The sequence below is a fragment of the Nilaparvata lugens genome, chromosome 12 (genome assembly GCF_014356525.2).
Source record: "Nilaparvata lugens isolate BPH chromosome 12, ASM1435652v1, whole genome shotgun sequence".
Classification (NCBI taxonomy): domain Eukaryota; kingdom Metazoa; phylum Arthropoda; class Insecta; order Hemiptera; family Delphacidae; genus Nilaparvata; species Nilaparvata lugens.
Genome location: NC_052515.1, coordinates 35,442,422 through 35,467,211, shown reverse-complemented (window position 1 = coordinate 35,467,211; position 24,790 = coordinate 35,442,422). Strand labels below are relative to the sequence as shown.

Below are 24,790 nucleotides of genomic sequence, written 5' to 3'. Positions count from 1 at the left end.
CCCTTACGGAGCACGGTTACCTACCAGTCTACAATAAGATGGAGGATAGAGATATCTGGTTTGTCTAGTAACACAAGGTTAGCGTACTAATGTTAATCAGGTTAATCGAAATCTACAATGAGATGGAGGATAGATATATCTGTTTTGTCTAACTACAGACAAGGATTGAAAACTAATCAAGCAGGGCAATATCTACTGTAAGATAGAGTATAGAGTTATCGGTTTTGTCTAAAGTTGGATTTCCTCTATACGTTAATGCCGTTGTCGACCACGACAGGGAGAGAATCTCAGATTGGGTAGATTTCAATTTATCTACATAACCTTAAAGATTATGTTCAATTAGGTTTCAATGGGGCAGGTTGAGCTTATACATTTTTATACTTTTAAATGACAATATGTTGATATTATTAGAAATGTTTTATTCTTCAATAATGAATGAATGAATAAATGAATTTATTTCCTCCTCAAATTTTAATAAAGACAAATAATGAAAAGTTATTTGATCAGCTGTTTTAGCACACTTGAAATTTGGACAATATGAATGTCAACAATGCTTGCCGTCGTTGACTGCGGAAATTTACGCAGAAACGAAAATGCACCTTTATTGCAGTCAACAATAGTAAATCCATCAGTTGCAATATCTACTATAAGATGGAGGATAGAGCTGTATGTTTTGTCTAACGACAAACAAGTGAGCCACTGTCCAGTATAATGTAGAGGATAGAGCTATCGGTTTTGTTTAATAATAGACAAGGATGGTAGAGCATAGTGAGTAATATCTACTATAAGATAGAGGATAGAGCTATCTCTTTAGTCTTATAACAGAGAAGGATAGCAAATCAATCTTTATCAGATGCAATATCTACTCTAAGAAGGAGGATAAAGATACATGTCTTTTCTAATGATAGACAAGGATAGTAGAGCATGGCAAGCTATATCTACTATAAGATAGAGGAAAGAGCTATCTGTTTCCTCTTATGGCAGACAAGGATGCCAGCTATATCTAGTATAAGATAAAGGATATAGAGCTATCTGTTTTGTTTAATGACAGACAAAGATAGAAAACCAATGTTGACCAGTTGCTGACTATATAACGTGAATCTCACTATAGATGGCAGAGCATGATTTCGTTGCAGCGTCCGGGTAATTTGATGGTGATTTATTAATCCATTAACCAGGTTGTCTGATCAACAGCCATTCTGATTGGCCCTAGTGTACTCATTAATATGTTATAAATGTGCCGAAGTCCCGCTATTGCACTTGTAATTTAGATTAGCCAATTTCCAGCGATCGTTTCGGCTGTGGTACGAGATAGAAATTGTTACTACTTGGTCTGTAATTATTATTTTATACTTTTCTCAGCCCATCCATTTTATGATCATTTTTTATTAATAATATGAGCTGTTCTAAATTTACCTATATTTCTATTGATTGTTAGGATCTTCTTTATTAATATTTGATAATTATTATTGTTCTACTTTGATAATGCTAGTCATTCATCAACACCATTTGATAATTCATACATTTTACCAATCCACATAAGTCTAACGGCAAATCGATACTAGAGCATACCAATTGTGATACTTGGTCTTGAAATAATGTATCTATATTATTATATAAAAGAGAACTGGCACTCACTCACTGACTGACTGACTGACTGATTGATTGATTGACTCACTCACTCGCAGAACTAAAAATCTACCGGACCAAAAACGTTCAAATTTGGTAGGTATGTTCAGTTGGCCCTTTAGAGCGCACTAAGAACGGATTTGGAAAAATTTCCAAAGATACGCCCAAAATCTGCGTTTTTCCATCACTTTTTAGCGTTTTCTCAGCCTTATCGAGAACAAATGAACAGAAAATGTTTAAATTTAGTACAGCAGCTCAACTAGGGTGTAATAATGTTGTGTTAGAAGGAATCTGCAATAACGTCAAAGATACGCCCGAAATTAGCGTTTTTCCAGCGTTTTTTTCTGCTTTTTCTCAGATTTATCGAGAACAAATGAACAGAAATTGTTCAAATTCAGTACAGAAGCTAAGCTAGGGTGCAATAATATTGTTGGAAGGAATTTTCAATAACGTCAAAGATACGCCCGAATTTAGCGTTTTTTCCAGCGTTTTTTTTTTGCTTTTTCTCAGATTTATCGAGAACAAATGAACAGAAATTGTTCAAATTTAGTACAGAAGCTAAGCTAGGGTGTAATAATGTTGTGTTAGAAGGAATTTGAAATAACGCCTAAGATACGCCCAAAATTTGCGTTTTCTCAGTTCTTTCATCAAGCAATAGACAGAAAATGTTCAAATTTTGTACAAAGGTTTAGCTAGGGTCTAACAATTTTGTGATGAGGTGACTTTAATATTTCATCAATGATACGCCCAAAATCAGCGTTTTTCCCAACGTTTTCTCAGCTTTTCTGCGTTTTATCAGTACTTGACTTTCTGATGGAATGAAGCATTCTCAAATGAAAAATGCAGGCGAGCGAAGGGAGTCCGCTGATCTCATTTTTGGATGATCCAGTCGGGGATCCAGGGGGCGAGACTGGCTAGACGGATATGGCAAGCGAAGCGAGCCTGACGGCTAGTACTATAATAAAATAAAGAACTGACTATACGGGATAGGAAAATTATGTTTGATGCATCATCTCGTCTGAACTACTCAACTGATTAACTTGAAATTTGGCATATAGATTCTTAATTAACCGAGGATGGTTATAGGCCTCTTTTCAACTCTTCAAAATTTCATTACGTCAATTTTTCAGTTTGTCAAGTTTTAAAATAGACCGTTGCGGAGCACCTGCTAGTTTTCAATAAATCATCATAATTTATTACCATCCATAATCTGTGTACTGAATTGCTTCGATAAATTTTACAAAAGTTAGACTTGTTTGCTGTACAGTAATCACAATTTATAATTTTTTAATATCATTTATCACAGAGTAAGAAATATTATATCAAAAGGGGTCTAAGAAATTATGAACAATCATACAATTGAAAAAACTTGAAATAATTCCAGGAATGAAGTGCTCAATCCAATTGGATCCAATTGTCATAATTTCTTAGACCCCTTTTGATATAATATTTTCCTCCTCTGTGAAAAATGATATTAATTATTGTTTTTCATTTCAAAAAGTATCTAGCTCATATTGTTGCCGTATCATGTCACAAAAGTCCATCACAAACTGCTCATAATATGATATTATCACCTACCACATATTCATACATATTCTCTCTCGCTCTCTCCCTCTTTGTTTCTCTACTCTCCCTTTTTGTCCTATTTAAGTCCCCGGAATGAGAATGAGCGGTTTGCGGTTAGACCTTCCATTGCGTTTCTTGTTTATTATTCCAGCTTACTAGCTTACCCTCTCTCTCCTCCACTCCTCTTCCTAACCACTTCTTCCTCCTCTCTCCCTTTCCAACCCACTTCATCATCCCTTTATCATGTAACCAAGTTCTCTCCACCTTTATCATGTAACCAGAGTATGTGCGCTACGTTATTCGCATTGGCTTAACAACCTCTCTTGCACTAGATTTCTGTTTCAACATTCCTACCTCGTCTCGGAGGTTTTTGAGGCTACAATCTGAACCTAATTCCTGTTTTATACCATTTTCAGGGTATCATTCCAAGTCAAGACCATTATTTTTCAAGTTATGCTTTTCTAACGCTGTTTATTCCTGAAATTTAAAGGTTTTCTCCTAGTTCTTAAATGCATATCAACAGCTACCGCTAGGCATAATCAATTATTTAGTATGCTCTATATAAGGCTAGGTGCACACCAGTTAGTCAAGACAAGACAAGACATAATCAGACACGTTTAGTCACAATACTTCACATAGTGGCTTATGACGCAACACACACTGATTAGTCATTGCAATTAGACATGTCTTCATAAGCAACTATGTGAAGTATTGTGTCTGATCATGTCTAGTCTTGTCTTGACTAAATGGTGTGCGCTTAGCCTAAGAAAACTTCCTGTGCTGTTGTGAAGATAATGTTGTCGAAACCGCTAATTTATTAAAACAATTTGAGCAACCAGTTTCAGTTGTTACACTATCATCAATATCTAGTAAACAGAATGCTTTATTATTTAAGACTAGCAGGTAACATGTACTTCTCAACGGTCTAATTGAGCCTTGACAAACTGAAAACTTGACTTACTGAAATCTTGAAGAATTTGAAATAGGCCAATAACCATGCAAAATTTCAAGCTATTCAGTCCAGTATTTCAGATGTAATTTTTGCAATAAATTCAATTCAATAATGAAAGTACTGTAGTTCTACCTGATTGTTATTTAATTTAGAATTCTCACATTTTTTACTTTTTCCCTAGGTTACAATCAGTGATGACGGTTCTCCAACTTTGTCATCAACCACGAGGGTAGTAGTCGCTGTTGATGACGTCAACGACCATGCTCCAGAATTCGAGCAGGCGTTCTACAAGATCGTGATTCCCCGTACCAGACACCAGGATGCGCCACTCTTCCAGGTCATTTTCACATTCATTTTCTAATAAACTCACTTTTAATCTCATTTCAATTCATCAGAAAGAGTTAGCCTTGCCACACAATCTTTTCAAATCACTCGCTTTGCGATTTTATACAGTAATATGTTTAATAAACTCACTTTGAAACTCATTATAATTCATCAGAAAGAGTTAGTCTTGTCACATTATACCTCTAAATCACTCGCTTTGCGATTTTATACAGTACAATAATAATATGTTATAATAAACTCACTTTGAAACTAATTTGAATTCATAAGAGAAAGTTAGACTTCGACATTATTTCTTCAAATCTCCCGCTTTGCGTTTCTATACATATATATTATGTTGAAGTTAGTTGATCTAAATTTTTTTTCAAACATCTTTATTGCCCATAAAAACAAAATACAAAATAAAAAACTTACAGAAGAAATATTCTAGATTATAATATTATGCTATTTTACAAATAAATTAAAATTACATTGCACCACCCAGCAAGGGCAAAACCCTGACCGCTGAGTGAGAGTATCAGCTGTTTAGACAATATAAAAATTTATTTACTAATAATCAATTAATTCTTAATAATTGGATTCCCGTGATATCTTACCGTTTATGAATCATCAAGTTTAATTCCCACTTGATCAGTATCATTGAAGGAGAGCGTGTACAGTATAGTGAAAATTTCGTGACCGAGGGAATAGAATAGTATCATTACAACTAATTTATTTATTTATTCCATACCTATGGAAATAATAATACATTATTATACAATACAATATTATTAATAATAATAATACCTAATGGAAATAATATTTTCGCTGTGCCGGAAACGCTCACTGATAGTGATATCTGGGGATCAAGCTTTATTAGATACATTGCAAGCTACTATTGGTTAATTATGATGTATTTTTAACACTTTTATGATGCACATTGCAATACATTCGTGCAATAATATTTCACTCAACTCTTTAGATTGCAGTGTTAACCTTTAACTAAATTGCTAACTTTGCTGAATTAAATTCTAACCTTGATTATCATCTTCCATTGAGAATAGATTTTATCAGGTTAAAAATATCTAGTGGAACGGGATGTTAAATCACAATTCCATTTTTTCACCTCAATAATTAATAAATTTAGTTGTTTGACGCCTATATTTGAAGTTGTAAGTTCTACTTTTTTACCGACATTGAAGATATATTTATTGTGTCTATATTCCAGCAAGACGTTAATTATAAAGTTTATCTTCAATCTCTAGAAATTTTAAAAATTGAAAAGACTCCAATATAAAGGATGTAGCACATTCAGTAATGGAGTTGTACTAAAAGCAGTTATAGACATATTTATTATTTATTTATTTATTTAATCATACAGAATTACACAACTTACAGAAAAGTACCACAGGCTTATAAGCCCAAAACGGTTCCAATTCTGATTTAAGGTAGGCGCACACAGATCGTCATCGGACGGACGTCACACATCGGACGATTAGATTTGATGCATTGTTTTCAATTGGAGTGCGCATACCAATACGATGCGGATAGGTATGCGCACTCAAATTGAAAACAATGCATCAAATCTATTCGTCCGATCCGTCCGATGCGTGACGTCCGTCCGATGACGATCTGTGTGCGCCTTCCTTTATACAACATATTGCCTATAAAACGCTCTCACTGAACTGTCTCAAAAATTGCAGATATTTAATTGTTACTTCAGAAATCTTCAAGAACAATCTTTTCAATGAAGAAATAAGTTAATCGTAAAATATGAAATTCGAAAATAGATCTCAATGAAATTGTTGCTTCTCTTGTAATGTTTTATAAAACAACGACTAGCAGTCTATTTTTCAAACTTTTAGGTTCAAGCAGTAATGTACCTAAAACATCTCTTTCCTGTATAGGGCTACTTGTAATATAAATATAAAGAAAATAAAAATCTCAGTACCCTTTTTTTAAAATATCACCGAAACATGTTGTGATAAAATATTTAAAAAAAAGGGTACTGAGATTTTTATTTTCTTTATATTTACCTAAAACATGTATTCTAGGTACATGGGTTCAAGTTACTCACATAGACATGTTGGCGTGATGAGACATGGGATCCAAAATAGATACAAATTGTTGCTATTGGGGTTGTACTGTCAAATTTTCATGATAAAACTCAATGTAGTGCCTTCATTTCTCGAATAAATTCATTTCAATCACAGAACACTGTTAGCACGAATGTTTTCATTTAGACAATCTGATTTTTGTCGTCTATGTACGCACGCTAGCTGGATAAAAAAATCACAACTCACATACTTGCATGTGCATACGGCACAAAAACCTGAATATGTTGTCAAAATTTGAAATTCATTCAAACAATATAAATTATTGTGTTTACACCTACGCTATAACACAAATGGATGTCCACTGAAGAAAAGGCTTAGCAAAAGCATGGATTCAAATACGATCAGTCTCTTTGAGGCTGAATTATAATATAATTCTATACTTTTCGAAAATGAATTTGATGAGCACTTTTTATAATATGTAGCGTGCGTTTGAGAGAAAGATGATTATCTTCTAGATTACCATTAGATATTTTCTCTTCGCTTCAATTTAATAATGTACTAAGATTTATCGAGTAGCAAAAAGTAAAACATTTCTAAATTCTTCTTTCTCTTACTCTTCATCTATCTTGTGCTTTTCTATCTCTCTTCTCATCTTTGCTTCTCCTTCTTCTCATTGTAGCTTCTTCTCCTTCTACTCTTCTATTGATTATCTCTCTTCTTCTTAATTATTCCGAGTTTCTCTTTATCTTCAATCTTTTTCATTATATTCTCTAGATACGATAGAAATATTTTTCTCAATTTTAATATAATTCAAATATGTTATCATTATCCCTCTATTGCAATCTCGGCATTTTTCCTCGTGAGCTTAGTGTTGAAGATATCTTTTTTAATTTCTTATCCCAATTTGGTTGAAGCTGTAACTTCCTTATTATTACTCAAGTATTGAAAATTAGTAATTATTAAGCCTAGCATGACAAATAAATTTTCGATTGCACAAAACAATCCCTGTGTTTAAAAATTTCTACTGGAAATATTCTATGTACGATCATTTTGAAAACAAAGTATATTTGGAGCTTAAAATTCTTGAAAGGTGATATCAGAGAAGAATTTCGTTTCAATAAAATCATGGAATTAAATCAATAGTTGAAAATGATCTTCTTCTTCTTCTTCTTCTTCCTTGCCCTCTTCCCATTATTTGGGGTCGGCTCTCCTAACACGCAGTCGCCAGATCCTGCGATCTTGGAAAATGATCATTTATAAAAGAAATAAATTAAAAGAAAATGTTTATAACCCGACTATGGTGTGAACACTGAAACTGGTTGTTATAATTTGTATTCTTAAGGTGTAGTGGGCTTACACAAAGGTTATTAACAAAATTTTGATAACTTAATCCTTATAGATTCTATTAGATTTAACGGAACTTGACAAACACATATGACCATCATGTGTATAAGTTATGTTCAGTCATAGAGAAACAATAGCGTGAGAAACTTATGCTATTGTTTCTCTATGACTCAATCTAATAGAATCTAAAAGGATTAAGTTATTAACAGAATGTTAATAACATTCTGTTGATAACTTTGGTGTAAACGCAGCTTTAATCTATTATGTATTAATTTCAAAGGGTACTATAATTATATTTTATATTTATGAAAGAAAGTAGCCCTGAATTCATACATTTCAAGAAGAAAGTGATTATATATGTATTCTTCATAATTACAAAAAGATCTCCAACTTTCACAGCTCAATCATTCCACTTTTTTACACCTTCAAATTATTAGAATAGGAGATGATTGTTCGAAAACATACCATGAATCGTCTCCAAAGCTGGACGATTTATCCAATCTGTCAATCCCTGAATAATTAATTAAATTTCTCGAAAAATATTTCAAGTACGGTAATTATTTATTTATTTTAACCCCAAATAAGTAATAAATATTAAAACCCCAGGAATCTTTCTCTCAAAATGCAATCACAGACCATCAACGATGATTGTCTCATAGCAACTGATATAATTTATTTGAATTTACTTTGAAATTTTTGATTTATTTTGCTATCTGCTTGTTTAATTTATTTTGGTATGGGTTGTCGTTCATGTAGAATGGATCTGGTGACACAGAGCTAGCTCTCGAAGCTCTGCTTGAAAACGGAACTTGGGAAAGCTTCACACAGGATGAACTACTTGGGGAGGCTCTGTTCAGGGTAAGCAACTCATAGCTGGCTTCTTATTTTGTGTTTCTGTTTTGAATAAATATTATTTTTAGTTCTTGTTATGTTACATCTATAGCATTAGTGTATTTGCATGCAATATTAGTCAACAAAAATGTATAGAAATCTTTGTGGAAGTAGTTTTATAGAGTGTCTTTCTATAGATAATTCTATTGTTGTCGTTTTGTAGAACTTATTGACTTGAAATATTAACAAAATAAAATTGCTCACTTGAAACCTAGCAATACAGTAGAATTTTGATGTAACAAAATGTATTTCATGGTACAAGATATTGCTATACAATACAAATACAATATTAAAATATTCTTATCAAAGTGGTTACCAAGTGGTACTTTCACAATAAGTCATATTGTCTCATATTCATATTATTAGTTCGTTAAAAGAAAAGACAAATAATAAGAAACTTGTTTCATGGGATTTGTTACACCACAATTCTACTGGAATATTTCTCTGTTTATTTACTCCGCCTATAATTGTTTATGAACTGTTTGTTGGAATTGTTTCGTTCATTCTAGGAGTATCTAAAATGAATCCGGTACAGTATCTTGGTTTAACTTCCCATATTAAACTTTTATCTCTCTCAATCTGTTTACTTCTCATCAATGTTCAAACCTCCTGCATGTATTTATAGTAGCCTTGTATTCCTGTATCTTTAATCTGTATCTAGTTTGAGTCCAAGCTTTTATTTGTAGAAAAATATCTTTCGCACACCATTATTAGTTCTTCATAATCATGTTAATAGTCTTGCAGGTTTTGAAACCCTCAATAAATCTTATTCCTCCAGTATTTCAATATCAGTTTGACCATCTATTCTACTTACAAACTTGTCAGAGTAGGTACCTATATTACCAGAATACCTTGTTAGGTATTCTGACAGACTATTTGTTAAATTCTCTACAACGTAATCTAGTTTTAGTTTTTTTTTAATCGATGAATTATTACTTTTTATATTGACGCATAAGTAATTTCTTGTAAATAACCCTATTCTTTTAGAATGTATGATTTTTAATAATAATATTTGCTTGGTTCCAGGAATGTTCCTTATTAATATAATATCCAATACAATCCGTACCGTACCAGTATGCGTTATTATTTATTAATAATTGTTATTCATACACATAATATTATATACTTATTCAATATCATTTGAATGTTCAAGAAAACGCATCCATTGGGTCCAAACTTTTTTCAAATTTTTTCCTCAAAATTTTTTCTCAATGTTTAATGCATATTTCCATGAAATTTTCTTATTATATTATTCATTGAAAACTCTAATATATATTTCATTCTGTATATATACTGTTATATGCTAATATATAATATATATTGTTTATTCGACATTTATGTTCAGATAAATTAAGAACTTCAAATCCTACAGAAAGGTGAAAAATGCCCACCATTCAAAAAAATTCCATTCCATTAGAGATTCAAATATCGCCAAATTTCGTCCTCAGTAAATTCATTGTTATTTACACTTATTTTCTGAATAATAAATATTCTATTCAGATGAAAATAAATTGCATTTTTCAATATCAGTAAGCTCAAAATAATTACCCTAGAATTCAAATTAAAATCTGTTAATTTAATGATATTCCGTTTGAAAATATTATTATAAATGTCTTATTCATTTGCAAATAGGTGCTTGTAAAATTAATTTATGAAGTTAGTTTTTGCTTTTATGATTTAGAAATATGTTGTATTTATAAGATTCTTGTTAGAATAGTATAACATTTGCATCAACTGATTTTGTCCAACTTATTTTTGTAGGAAAAAACCCGTCAATATTCTATCAATAAAAATGTCAATTATTTGTAATTATATGTTCAAATATTCTAATGTCTGTATTTCAGGTGCATGCTGTTGATAGAGACATTGGCAATAATGCTGAGCTGCACTACAGCATCAAATCGGGCAGAGGAAAGGGAAAATTCGGGATCCATCCAAGTACAGGAACTGTTTATTCGCAAAGATCTTTCGCAGCAGGGCAGGAATATGATCTATTGGTAGGTGTCAAAAATCTGAATTTTATTTTTAAGTTATTCAAATTGATTTAGAGGAAACATTGGCGAGCACTCGCTCTCTATGATTTAGCCCATAAAACGGGATAGCTCTATAATAGCCCATTTCATAAGTACGGTACTCTTATTACATATTCCAATTATTTTCTCCACTTAAGAATTGTTTATTGTTTTTGAAGGGATGGACTCAAGGATCCAAAGGTTCAAAGAACCCCACACGTCAACCGAAGCTTATTGTGTTCCCAAGTAGTATGTTAGCATAAAGAAACGATAGCATAAGTAGATATCCCATGGTATAGGGCGTTTATGTCGCAACTTTTACTGTTATCCCAAGCCGATAGTTCACGTAGTTCTTTCCTGTGCAGCTTTGTGACGCTGGTAGTCTCTCAAATTGTGCCGTTCATACATTATCACCCCAACAATAAAAATTGACAATAATCGACAGTAATCGGCTTGAGATAACAGTAAAAGTTGCGACATAAATTCCCTATACCATGGGATATCGTTTCTCTATGATGTTAGTTAGGCAAATCAATACGTATGTCCTTTACAAGAACCAGGAGTTTTTCCCTATACTAACATTCCATTCATCACCTGGTTGCAATCCTTGTCGCAATCCAGTGTGATATGCCTGGCAGTCTCTTCAGACTGATTAGTCCTAGTGACCTAGTGAGTTTCACTCCTGTCCTTCTTTCTAGGTCCTTCCGCTGAGGAAGGGGCAGCCAAGCTGCCTCTAGGGCGCCCAGCCACCCTTGACTCAGCCTCTTGACCCAAATTTGTGCCTGGTTTTTCACCCATCACTGGTCTCTTGGGTTTTTTTTCTTTTTGCCCCTCCGAAACTTCGCAGGGTCAAAAGCCTCACCTCTCCCAAGAAGTTTTGCCTAAATGTACAAGTAGATTTGGCTTGTCAACAGCAGTTTGGGGGTCTTTATCCTGGGCCAGTAGTGTAGAGTTATCAGCAAACAATAAGGCTCCTCCATGCACACTGTATCTCAATTTATATACTGTTCTACCAATATTTTAAAAACTATTCATTTATCAACTCCATTTTGTCACGTGGTAAATTAATACCACCAAACATTTCAAAATGAACCAATGAAATATAATAGAACTATAAAATTGGAAAGAAGGTTAGACCTAGTCAAAGGATAAATCAACTCAAATCAAGTATTATTAGCGATTAGGAGTAATAGCATTATCAACAAATGATAAGAAAACATGTATAATTGTGATTTAATAATTATGAGAACCCATTGGTAAGATCAAAAAGTTATAAAGCGGCTTACTTATTATTGGCGGATTATAAAAAATAAAATGCATGAACATTGAGGTTAGAGTTACTTGTTTACATTTTGAAAAGAATTAGTCGATCTTGGATAAATCGATAATTATTAGAATCAATACTGAGCGAATCAGCTGATTATTCGATCAACCCATATGACAGGTTGAATTATATAAAATTTACTCATAAAGGATATGTTATGTATACTAAAGGAAGTCGATGTGTAGAAATACAGACACCCATTATTTTTGTATAGATATTTATTATAACCTAAAAAAGCATGATAAATCAAGAGTATACAAAACTCATATAAAGACTGAATGTAGTAACATCGCATGTTAGGATTTATTTATGAAATCAATTTAAGATAAACACTCCATACATTTGTATAAGAATTCTTTTTCATTTAATTTTTTCTATTATAAAGCCGAGGAAGCCCTGATTCCCAAGGCAACCAATTGTATTGAGTCTATTAAATTGAAGGCCAATCAGAGAGTAGCTTACAGAATTATTCATGGAAGAGACAAATTTTTCTGAAAACCTCCTTCTTCTGGCTTAAGATCCTGACCCGAGAGGATGCACATGGAGTTTAGGGTTTTTTCTTCTTCCTTTTAAAAAGTTTTAATGAACTATTAAGCCAAACCCTTTTTTAAATGTAATGTATTTGTGTTGAATGTTAATTATCTGTGAACTCAGTGCTGTCAAGGAGTTCGTAATTTGTAAAGATTCCCATAAAAATAGCTTTAATTCGAAAGAAACTTATAAAAATCTGGATCACGCGTTAGCCCAGCAGTGACGAAAAGGAGCCTACCCAATTAATTATTGGAAATAATTAATTCAATCCACGAGAACGTCTAGAACTTCAATTCAGTGAGTGATAATTCAACGAGCTCGTTTTTTCTACGTTCAGTGGGGTAATTATTATTAAAAAAAAAGCGCTATTCCAATTAATTTGAATTAAAATTAAAAGTCACCACGTGTTGAACAATATCACATAGTTCATAAGAACATTTTATAAATTTATTTAATATATGTAGGAAGCTTACTTCCACGCACAGCCCGAATTCATATAAATCCTGAGATCTCATGTTTGAATATTAATTTATTAATTATAATTTTGTCAATTGAACAAAGTACATCATATCAAACCTATAGACCGAACAGGTTTTATCTGCAGAATTTTATATTGATTGGAAGTACAAGTACCAGTATTAAATATAATATTTATGAATTGGAAACTCATTATTGGGAGTATTAGCAAAGCCTGTGATAATTATTCAGATTTTAGAAATAGATTATTTAAGTGAATTATAGATATATCGAATATTTTATGCATATCTTTTTTATGGGAATATATTTTGTGTTTTTAGTCAGCATACAAATCGTAGAAATTATTTTATCCTAGTTCATCTCGTGACATACAGTTTGAGCTGTTTTAATATCAACAAATATTTAGCAGCAATTAAAATTATTGAATCGAGTGATATTAATCTTATTCAGAGCACTCAATATTTATCATCCTTTGATGATATTCATCTCATATACCAGAATAAGTATATTAAGAAATTATATTAATAAGGTTCCAGTTATATCATATAAGGATCCAGAGAGCTTCCAGAACTGGCGTTGTAAGTTCTAAGGAATTTTGGAAGGGTATATTGGTGAATACTTGTATTCACGACGAGCGTTTTAAGAATCAACTAGAAACAACTATAGTTGGCCCTTATTATTCTCTAGTGATACATGGTTACTGATAATCAGTCATCAAATATTCTTTTATTTTCCGTACTGGTATTCTTCAAGAACTTCATAGAAGCAGCGGTAAGAATTACCAATCACCGGTCACTGAACCTTATGGTGATTACTTATATCTATAAAATTCATGTTTCTACCACTGAGCTAGAGCTGAGGTTTGAACCCAGTAATTTTGCGAGCCGGACGGCCTTAATTTTTTGTGAATTTATTCGCAAAAGAGGGAATTTAGCGATTGCTCTTATAAATATCAGAAACATCGTATCATCTGTGAAGGATTTACAATTAACAACTTCACAATTTATGTAGGTGAAAGCAACCGACTACGGTTCGCCGAACAAGAGCTCAACAGCCCGTGTGTCAGTGACAGTGAAGGACACCCCAGAGGAGTCCCCGCACGCCCCCGTCATTCGACAGCCGGACCAGCGAGTGCAGGTGACAGAGAGCGACACTGTCGGCTTCCTTGTCGCTCTGGTCCAGGCCACAGACGAGGACGGAGATATGTTGTGGTACTACATTGTTGGTGAGTGTATTCACATTCAATTCGAATTCAGTTAATTTTCAGAAAGTGTACAGTTTACTAAACATCCTCCTGTAAAATACTCCTCTAATATGGAACAAGTCCGTGTCTAGAGGAGAAGTACAAATGTACAACCTCAAAGAAGTCACTGTATATGCTTTGGTTTTATCTGTATTTACCTCTTTTCTGTCCATATTTTGTTTTTGAAGCTACGCTATAGAACAATTTACTATGGTAGCGTAGTAGGCCTAATATGTAGTCAAAAGTGTCGATGTCAAACGAGGACACCGACAGAAGAGGACTCTTCTTAAAGCACAGGTGGTTTGAAGCTACGCTATAGAGCGATGTACTATGGTACGTAGTAGGCCTAATATGTAGTCAAAAAGGTCTATGTCAAACGAGGACACCGATAGAAGAGGACTCTTCTTAAAGCACACTGTGGAGGACTCCGACAGTTGAGGACTGCGACCGTAGAGGACTGAAAACCAGTCCTCAAATGTCGCAGTTTTCGACTGTCGCGTCCCCAGTCTAAATAACTAGACAGACTGTCTACTATCTTGCTATGGAATGAATCATTTAAATTTCAACTTATTTGAACATTCGGAATCTATCCAAGCAATGAACGTTATAAAATAATTCATTTTAAATATTCTGTTTCAGGTGGTGATCCGAGATCAGAATTTGTAATCAGCGGAGACAAGGGTAGTGTTTTGGTGGCCAAGCAGCTAGACAGAGAGGTGCAGTCTGAATACAATCTCACCATAAGTGTAACTGATGGAGTACACACTGTACTCACACAGGTAATTATCAATTTATCTCGTATTGGGTTGATTTGTGTCCATGATTATAACAGGTTACAATTGAAATGTTTCCCAAACGTTGTATAAATCAAATACGAAACAATAGCCATATTCAATAATGAAATTTAAGCATAATTATTTATTAGTCATTCACAGCTCCTTCAGAGGTTCACTGTATAATCTTAGTAGCTGTTTGAATATTTTCACCCATTTTTTTAATAGTCCAATAAAAAAACTGAATCTTTTGCCTTTATTGATAAATTATTTATTATGCCGTATATAGACTACTTAGGGCCGGTTTCTGAGCTCGGGATTTAGCTAAGTTCTCGTTAAATTATAGTTAAGTTATAGTCGCAGTCCACGTTAAATTAAATTTCGTAAAACTAGAAAATTGAACAAAAAATTGGATAAAGAGAAAATTGTGTGAAGTTTCAGTTATTTTGAATTGTTAAGGAATTTTTCATTTCGTCGAGGAAAAACGTTTCCAATTATAGAAATGAGAAAATAAAGATTATCATAAAAACTGCGCCTACGCTCCGTTTCGGAAAGCCAATTTTCTGACTCCAGCTGTTTAAAGTCTAGAACTTATCCAAATCCCGAGCTCGGAAACCGGCCCTTAAAGACCAGGGTCCTCAAACTTGAAAATTCCGTATACATTCCATACACACTGGGAATGTCTTATCTGGAAGAACAAATACGGTATTTTTGCTGAGTATACTGTTCTCATTATACTTCAGATTTAGATACGGAAGTGGGAGAGATACAGCATTCTTTATGTGAATAGACCCAGCGGAGATTTAGAGTAGTAACGTCAATAATATCGTTTCAAGTGCTCAATATGCCGTAGGCCTAGATACGTACGGCATTTGACAGGATAACAAATCCTCACTAAAAACCTCATATAAGCCACTGAACCAATTCTCATAAACTAAAAGAAATAATTCTAAAAGAATAACTTATAATATTTCATATTTATGCATTTATTAATGCATGGAAACAATTCCAAAACTTCAAAGGTCATAAAAATCATTTGAAAAGTTATTCAAACTAGCTGTAGACTCTGATGGAAGCTCTCTCAGTTTTGAAGAAAGTGTACATAATGCGTTTTTTCTTGACACGGCAGTCAGCAATACACTATTCTAGACTTTTTATTTGTAAAATTTAAACTATTTAACTATCAACTTTCAAATAATATCAATTTGCAACTAATATCTTGTCAAATGCCGTATCTCTGCTAAGATATACGGCAAATTGAGCACTTTAACCGTTTACTACTAGGTCGTCGGTCCCGACTACCTAAAAAGTAGTCGTCATCTCTCATCATGGTAGAGATCATTTTGGTAGAGAGTTAGTGGGGAGGATATTTTTAATATTCTTTCCGAAGAATGGACATTGATATGTCCAAAGCTCCGCCAATTTATGTAGATGCATAACAATATAATTATTATCTATAGTTATTATATACAAATTGCTTTTTCATATCATATACAGTTCAATAATTATTATTTTCTTAGTCTATATTTTGTAAATTCATCTATAATTTTGCTGTATTGTAAGCTATTGTATATAAGTGTATAAGCCAGTATATTGTAATCTACATAAATAAAGTACTCAATCAATCAATCAATCATCATCCCTCTCACTCATTACCCACGCACAAGCCTAAGAGCTTATGTGGGCATCACCCTCAGTATTATTATTATTATTATTATCTATTAACTATTTAACGATCAACTATTAACTATCAACCAATACCTATTCTAACTATTTATTTCAACTATTTTATCAATTTTTATCCTATTTTGTCAGTTATACGTGACGGTGATGGACATAAACGAGCACCGCCCGTGGTTCACACAGAACCTGTACTCAGCGAACGTGTCTGAGAGCACGCCGGTCGGCACAGAAGTGGTGCAACTGCAGGCCACAGACGAGGACCAGGACAGCAAGGTGCTCTACAGTCTGCACTCGGCACGCAGCCCCGCTTCGCTCGCCGCATTCAAGGTCGACTACCAGACTGGAGTTATCACTGTCGTGCAGTCGCTTGACAGGTTCGTAACTCTTTTCATCAAGAGTTTATTTGTCTTTACGTTTATTGATTACCTTTTATTACTCAGATTCTATTATTCAGGATCAATAATTCAGACTTTTCAACAATTATACTCAAACTGAATTAATTTCTCACCAGGCAATCATATACTCTTTGAAAAGTAGCGTTTTTCTCTCTGGAATAGACTACTATACCAGGAGGTTCTTACTTGACTATACTTTATTTTTGAATAAATAAGTTGATATTTGAACTAAGTATCCACGTTGTCAAATAGTGACAACACAGTTGATGCAGGGCATAGGAATTTGCAGGTAAAAACTCTAAGGGCCGGTTTCCGAGCTCGGGATTTAGCTAAGTCCTAGACTTCAAACAGCTGGAGTACGAAAATTGGTTTTCCAAAACGGGGCGTAGTCGCAGTCATTGTCATTGTCATGTTTGAATTAAATTTCGAAAAACTAGAAAATTGAACACAAAATAAAATAAAGAGAAAATAGTGTAAAGTTTCAGCTATTTTGAATTATTTAGGAATGTCTAATTTCTTCAAGGAGAAACGTTTCCAATTATAGAAATGTGAAAATAAAAACTACGACTACTGTTTAAAAGCTGCGACTAGGCCCCGTTTTGGAAAGCCAATTTTCTGACTCCAGCTGTTCAAAGTCTTGGACTTCGCTAAATCCCGAGCTTGGAAACCGGCCTTGAATGGAAATATGGCACAATTTTGCAACAAGAATATTCTTGTTTTATGTAAAGTATGAATCATTATTTTCCCTCCCAAGGTAGTGACTCCAGCTGTTGCGCCATCAAAGACTGATAATACCCCCATTTTTGACAACACTCAAATAGAATCAAAATCATTACCTGTATTATTTCAAAAATTATATGATTAGCATAATATTTTTGAGTGTTTGCCATTAGATAAAGGCATGAAGGTAGCAAGGATATGTTTGTAGAAATGTAGGTCATAGTGAGTTGAGGAAGCTCGATTTTCCAAACTCCTTATTTCCTTGCTATCTCCGAAAAGTGTTTGTGAAATTTCTTTGTTTTTTTTGTGGAATAAAATTCATCATTCATTAATATATTGTGTCTAAGTCTATTTGATGAGACTTTTCTTATTGTACTGTATAATGTATTTTAATACAGCATAAAGCATATTAATTGACCGAGCGAAGAGAGCACTAAGATTCAAGTCGACGGTTTGGCATTTCTCTTTAAATGTTTAAATGTTTATTTGTTGCGCATTTACGGCGAAACGCGGTAATAAATTTTCATGAAATTTGACAGGTATGTTCCTTTTCTAATTCTGCGTCGACGTATATACAAGGTTTTTTGAAATTTTGCGTATCAAGGATAATATAAAAAGAAAAAGGAGCCTCCTTCATACGCCAATATTAGAGTAAAAATCAGACTATAGAATTATTCATCATAAATCAGCTGACAAGTGATTACACAGATGTGTGGAGAAGCCAGTCTATTGCTGTATTTCCATAAGGTCTATAGTTTCAATCAGGTAATTGTGGATGAGAATACTGCGTGAGGTCTACTGTTCACAGAACTACTAGTATATCATGATGTGGAACTAAGAAGTGCATTCAATTCATTAAAATCACATTGAAACAGAATTTTGGTTTTGCATTTTGTCGGCAAAAGAAGTACAGCCGAACACCTGTTAACAGCGATGATGAAAAACTTATTTTCTACATATATTTTTTGTCAATTCCTTATTTTGTTCGCAGGGAAAGCATAGCAGAACACCTGTTAACAGTAATGGTTAAGGACGCAGGCACTCCGGCCAAACGCAACTTCGCGCGGGTTGTGATCCATGTCTACGATGCGAATGACCACGCCCCAGAGTTTAGTTCAGCCATCATCCAAGGTCGCGTCTTCGAAACAGCTGACGTCGGATCAGCTGTTGTCACTGTGCTTGCTGTCGATAAAGATCACGGCAACAACGCCGTCATTACTTATTCTATCACTTCAGGTTGGTGCTATTACTACTTCTATAGAGTAATATTATAGAGAAAAGATTGCATAAGAAGATATCCCATGGTTTAGGTCGTTTATGTTCCAAATTTCAAGCCGACTTTTTGTTAACTCAAGCCGATTACTTTCGTATACTGTCTATTATTGCTGTTTTGGTCAGGTGAGAGTGATAGAACGGCACAATATGAGAGACTACCAGCGTCACATAAAAAGAACTACTAGGATTATTGGCCTGAGTAAACAGTGAAATATGGAACATAAACGCCCTATAATATGGGACATCTTATGTCAGATTCTCTCCATGGTAATATCTATAAAGTGAACATATTAATAGTAAATAGTAAACTCGTATGGCTTTTGTTGGTGGGGAGTCCCTTGAGGGAAGGTCCCACCGCCTGAATATATAATTTAAGCCGTCAATTGGCCTGGCCTTACGACTGTCATACTTCAGCCGGGACCGACAGTTTAACGTGCCCATCCGATAACACGGGAGTGATCTGATTAAAAAACGTTTGGCAATGAGAGGGTTTGAACCCGGGATCTCTATGCTGCTAGGCAAGCACTCTATCCACTAGACCACGGATCACTCCAATAGTAACCAGGGATCACTTAATAGTAATATTTATATACAGAGTGTCCCACAAAAGGTGTAACAGGCAAGCACCCTAGATTCCACATGAAATACAAAATAATGTTCAATAAAATTTTCTTATATCAACCTTATATTTTATTTATCGACCTTATAATTTTTTGAAAAACGTGAATAACTAGAAAACTATAAGTCAGAAGTCAGGGCTTCGCACGGCTGTGGTGACTGTGCTGGCTGTCGACTTCAGGTTGGAACACATACTACACAGATTATCTACTTAATTATTCGATTTCTTGTGCGTGGGTAATGGAAATGATAATGACTAGAGATGAGTGGATTTGAAGCTTCAGTTGGGTACGAAGTACCGATCAAGCAATAACTTTCATACTCATGAATGGAATTCTAGTACAGTCGGTTCCTCAAACTGGTGACCAATTGAGGAACCGAATGTACTAGAATTCCATTCATGAGTATGAATGCTTGATCGGTACTTCGTACCCAACTGAAGCTTCAAATCCACTCATCTCTAGTCATTATCTTCAACGGGTTCAACGGGAAAATGGTAATGTAAGTACATTACGCTGATGAAGAATACAAAAGGTAATTATTTTATGGATCATCTAAAAAATGATCAATATTATCATATGAACTATGTAAAGCCTATGAACTATGATAGATGTTGTAACTTTTTATATGATTTTGATGTTTTTCCTTTCAAGTAACTTACAAATCATTGGGAGGGTCTTCTCATATGCAATCCTCGAAGCTTCTACTTGCTTTAATCAACATGTTTCTCAGTAAAGCAATACCGTAATGTTATAGAATGATTTTTCAACTTTGAATTGAAAATATGAATTGAATAAAATATACACGACAAAAAAACTATGCAATAGCTTATAGAATCTCTCCAGCTACTTTTTTGGTAGAGAGTTAGTGGGGAGGATATTTTTAATATTCTTTCCGAAGAATGAACATTGATATGTCCAAAGCTCCGCCAATTTATGTAGATGCATAACAATATAATATCTATAGTTAGTATATTACAAATTACTTTTTCATATCATATACAGTTCAATATTATTTTCTTAGTCTATATTATGTAAATTCATCTATAATTTTGCTGTATTGTAAGCTATTGTATATAAGTGTATAAGCCAGTATATTGTAATCTACATAAATAAAGTACTCAATCAATCAATCAATCAGCTCTCTCAATTTTATACTATTACATTTTTACAGATGAGCTCTGTTTATCAAACATTCTATTATAAAAAAACATAGTATAATTTATAAAATGCTACAGTTACAGATTAACAACTATTGTGTGATATTGTACAGGAAACGTGGGCAACGCCTTCACAATAGATCCATTGATGGGAACAATACGAGTGGCTAAGGAATTGGACATGAACTCAATCGCCGAATACATGCTGATTGTAAAGGCTGTGGATGGAGGGGCTACTCCGCTGTCATCCACTCTTCCAGTGCATATCATGGTGGTTATGGCTGATAATGCTGCTCCAAGGTATGATATCATGAACGTAATTTCATATAATTTCATGTTCTGGTCTGGCTTCTGGTATAATAGTTTTGGGAATATCTTTTTCATTAGAACTACTCTTGAATAGAAATAAAAAATGAAAATTCAAGTACCCTTTTTTAAAATTGTTTATTTACGACATGTTTCGACCATGATGCTATTAACAAGACTTGATAAATAAACAATTTTAAAAAGGGGGCTTAGATTTTTTTTAATTTCCAGTTTCCAAAGAGTTAAAAGGGTTGCAGTTTACTTTAAATTTTTCTTCTAAGTTTTGAATTAGAGGCTGACAACTATTGTGTTTTGGAACTCTATAGCTGATAAAAAATCAATCTTGATCGAAGAATTAACATTAATCAGTTATTAAATTAATAATACTCATCAATCAAAATCATACAGACTATAACACAGTCGGCATACAGAAGGGTGCTGAGGATACCGTGGACTGATCACATAATAAACATTGAGGTTCTAAGGAAAATTGGAAAAAATTGAGATAGATAATCACCACCATCAAAAGCAAAAATATCCAGTATCTACAAAATTCATAATGAATCATTAACTGGATTGGATAAGGATAAATGTTTATTTTAAATTATATATCTCCATTATCTAGTGTTGCTATCTTATTTATTTATTTATCACATTGTGTACAAATACTTAACATGAGGAAAGGCACAACAGGATCATGCCCAAAACTGTCCCATTTCCAATTTATACTATACTGACCAAATCAAAATGTTGGTTATGTCACTTTCACTTTTAAAAATACAATTTACGCTCTTCAATACTCAGATAAACGAGCAAATTTTGAATCAAATAGATACTATTAGAGTCTAAAATCAAAAAATCTAGAACAGTTACTTAATACCTAATAATTAATTACAAAAAGTCTAAATTTTGAATGAAACTAGAAATTTTTGAGCTAGAAAATTCACACTTGACAAAAAAACCACAAAAATCTTGTGTTGTAAATCTTAAAAATTATTAAAGAGACTTGAAATGTTGTCAAAAATCCACTTAATTCTAATAAAAATTAATGTTAAATAAAGTGGATTTTTGACAAAATTGTAAGTCTATTCAATAATGGAAAAGTTCCACAACATCAATATTCACGCTACAAACTTAATTAAAAATTATTTGTCATAGCTTCCTTGTTTCTATCTTTTTTAATTTGTCATTTGCTTGTAATTTGTTACTTTGTATTATCGTTTTTAAAGATTGAGATGTGACTAGTTTCCGTAATTTTATTTATTTTAGTGGTTTGAATAAGCCCTATTTCACTTTTCTATTGGCATGTTTATCATACCTAAGCTAAGGTTATCTAAGAAGATGACAAGTTTTTAAAAACAAATTTTATTCACCGAATCGTCGGACATAACCCCGACGTTCAGAGTTGAAGAATGAAAACGGACTAAGCACGGCGCGCAGGCCGCTAATTGGTTTTATTGAATACTAATGCTGACTAAGCTCTCTACTACTAGCACACCTATAACTCCTCCACCCCAAAATTTTTCATCGTCCTCGATGATTGGACTTAAAGTTCATAATTTGGGTATAGCATACACCAAAGTTGGGGGTTGTTGTGGAGTATTTAACAATGATACATTTCTAGGCTTCGAAGCATGACTACGATATAAAAAGACTATAAAAACCAATACAAAAATAGAAATAGCAACTAACAAATACATTATATTCTCACTACCATAATCGTTAAACAAAGATAAATCATTAAAATTATAATTCTGTTTCTCAAAGGTTGACATGTTTTTCATATTATCTAGTTCTTCTATCAATAAAATCTTATCAGGAATATTAATCAATTTAAATGATTTAGACATTTTGAAAGTAGAAGGAAGACGTTGGTCTTTCATTACATCTCCATTATCTAAATGAATAAGAAATGATTTTGAAGGATTTATTTTATCATTATTGATTTTGATATGTGATTGACCATATCCATAGATACAATTACATAATTCATCATAGTTCATAAAAGGAATAGGTTCAGAAATATAATTACGTTGACAATTGGTCAATTCATTATTTTCTAAGATATCCTCAATACAAAGATCATTGATTTTACGCATTGTTCGACAATAAGAGGCGTTGAGATCATGTAGACATTGGTCTAGTACCACTAAGCCTGATTCAGCTACAGAAATTAATTTCTCACTGACATTCATTGTATAAAAATGATTATTAGGAATACAGGATAATTGATGAGACGATAGGTATCAAGCATAGCGCTTCTCATGGGAACGGAAATAAAATATGTAATAAAATTCTCAGAGATAGTACAATGAACTGTGCTTAATTTCCACAGCGTTTCAATATTCTCACTAGCAATTTTTCCTCTGTGGGAAAGTGTGATATTTACAAAGTCAGATTTATGGATAATTGAATAATGAATTTTCGAATTGGAACAAAACTCTATACTATCTAATAATGCATTTACTTTGATCTCCATTAACTCTAGATTCAAATTGATTAAAGATATAGTTAAAATTTGATTCAATACAGTTGCTTGTGAATGAGTCACATTCTTAATCAAATCATTATTACTATTAATCCTATTCAAATCGTAATTAAACTTATCAACTAAATTATTATTTACAACAATATTCTTCTTTTCATTTTCAATAAGGATCTTCTCATTCTCTTCTAATTGGTTAATAATTTGATCATAATTATTTTTATCATCTGCATCTAAGTTACCAGTAAACCAGGAGATAGCTTTCCCTAATCCATTAAACAGTCCTCTCTTTTTGCGAGATGAAGGATATGAAGGAAACAATAAACTTAATTTTTCGAAAAGATTGTCACGCATTTGCATGAAGGGAATCATAAGTTTTTTCAATGATGGTGATACATTTTGCAACTTGTCAATAGAATCTGATAAATCCTTAATTTCTATCTTAATGCTACTTATATTAGAATAATGTAAGAATGTCAATGTCTCGTTTATGTACATATGTCGTTCAATTTGTACTGGTATGAGTCCGGCTGTGTTAGTCAAGTCCACTAGCTCGTACGCTTGTACCAGGGGTTGGTAATGGAGGATTAGAGCCAGAAGCAGTATTATCTGTAACAATACGTTTCTTTTTCACTTTCCTATTTCGTTTCAATCTATTGGGATGAAGTTTCAAAGTTCTTTTCTTAGATTGATACGTATTTTCACCTATCTTTTTTGCTTCAAAGTATTTTGGGAGATATTTCTTGTTCTGAATACTTCTCACATATCTTACGTCATCTGAATAATTTGGGGGTTCTTCACGATTTTTGTTAAGTTTCTCTGTTCTCTTTTCTTTCTCATGATCAGTTTTCTTTTTGATGATATCACGGAAAGTTTCCAACTCTTGGAAATATCTGTCAGCTAATTCTTCAGTAATTTGCACTGGAGTTTTATCCAAGGTATTGAAATGTTTGAATTTGCCGAAAGTTAATTCTAGTGGGGTCATTTGGTGAGTCGAATTCAAAGAGTTGTTGTATGTGATAATAGCAA

General features: G+C 33.2%; 1 protein-coding gene across 1 annotated transcript in view; it reads left to right on the top strand.

The window, feature by feature from the left end:
- The first annotated feature begins 4,258 nt into the window (after positions 1-4,258).
- Positions 4,259-24,790, top strand: part of LOC120353772 (fat-like cadherin-related tumor suppressor homolog) — a 40,136-nt gene continuing 19,604 nt past the window's right edge. Inside the window, exons 1-9 of the mRNA XM_039438576.1 lie at positions 4,259-4,264; positions 4,329-4,484; positions 8,626-8,727; positions 10,605-10,757; positions 14,116-14,329; positions 14,987-15,126; positions 16,936-17,177; positions 18,910-19,154; positions 21,084-21,270. Coding sequence (XP_039294510.1) covers positions 4,259-4,264; positions 4,329-4,484; positions 8,626-8,727; positions 10,605-10,757; positions 14,116-14,329; positions 14,987-15,126; positions 16,936-17,177; positions 18,910-19,154; positions 21,084-21,270 — 1,445 coding nt within the window. The remainder of the gene's footprint in view (positions 4,265-4,328; positions 4,485-8,625; positions 8,728-10,604; positions 10,758-14,115; positions 14,330-14,986; positions 15,127-16,935; positions 17,178-18,909; positions 19,155-21,083; positions 21,271-24,790) is intronic.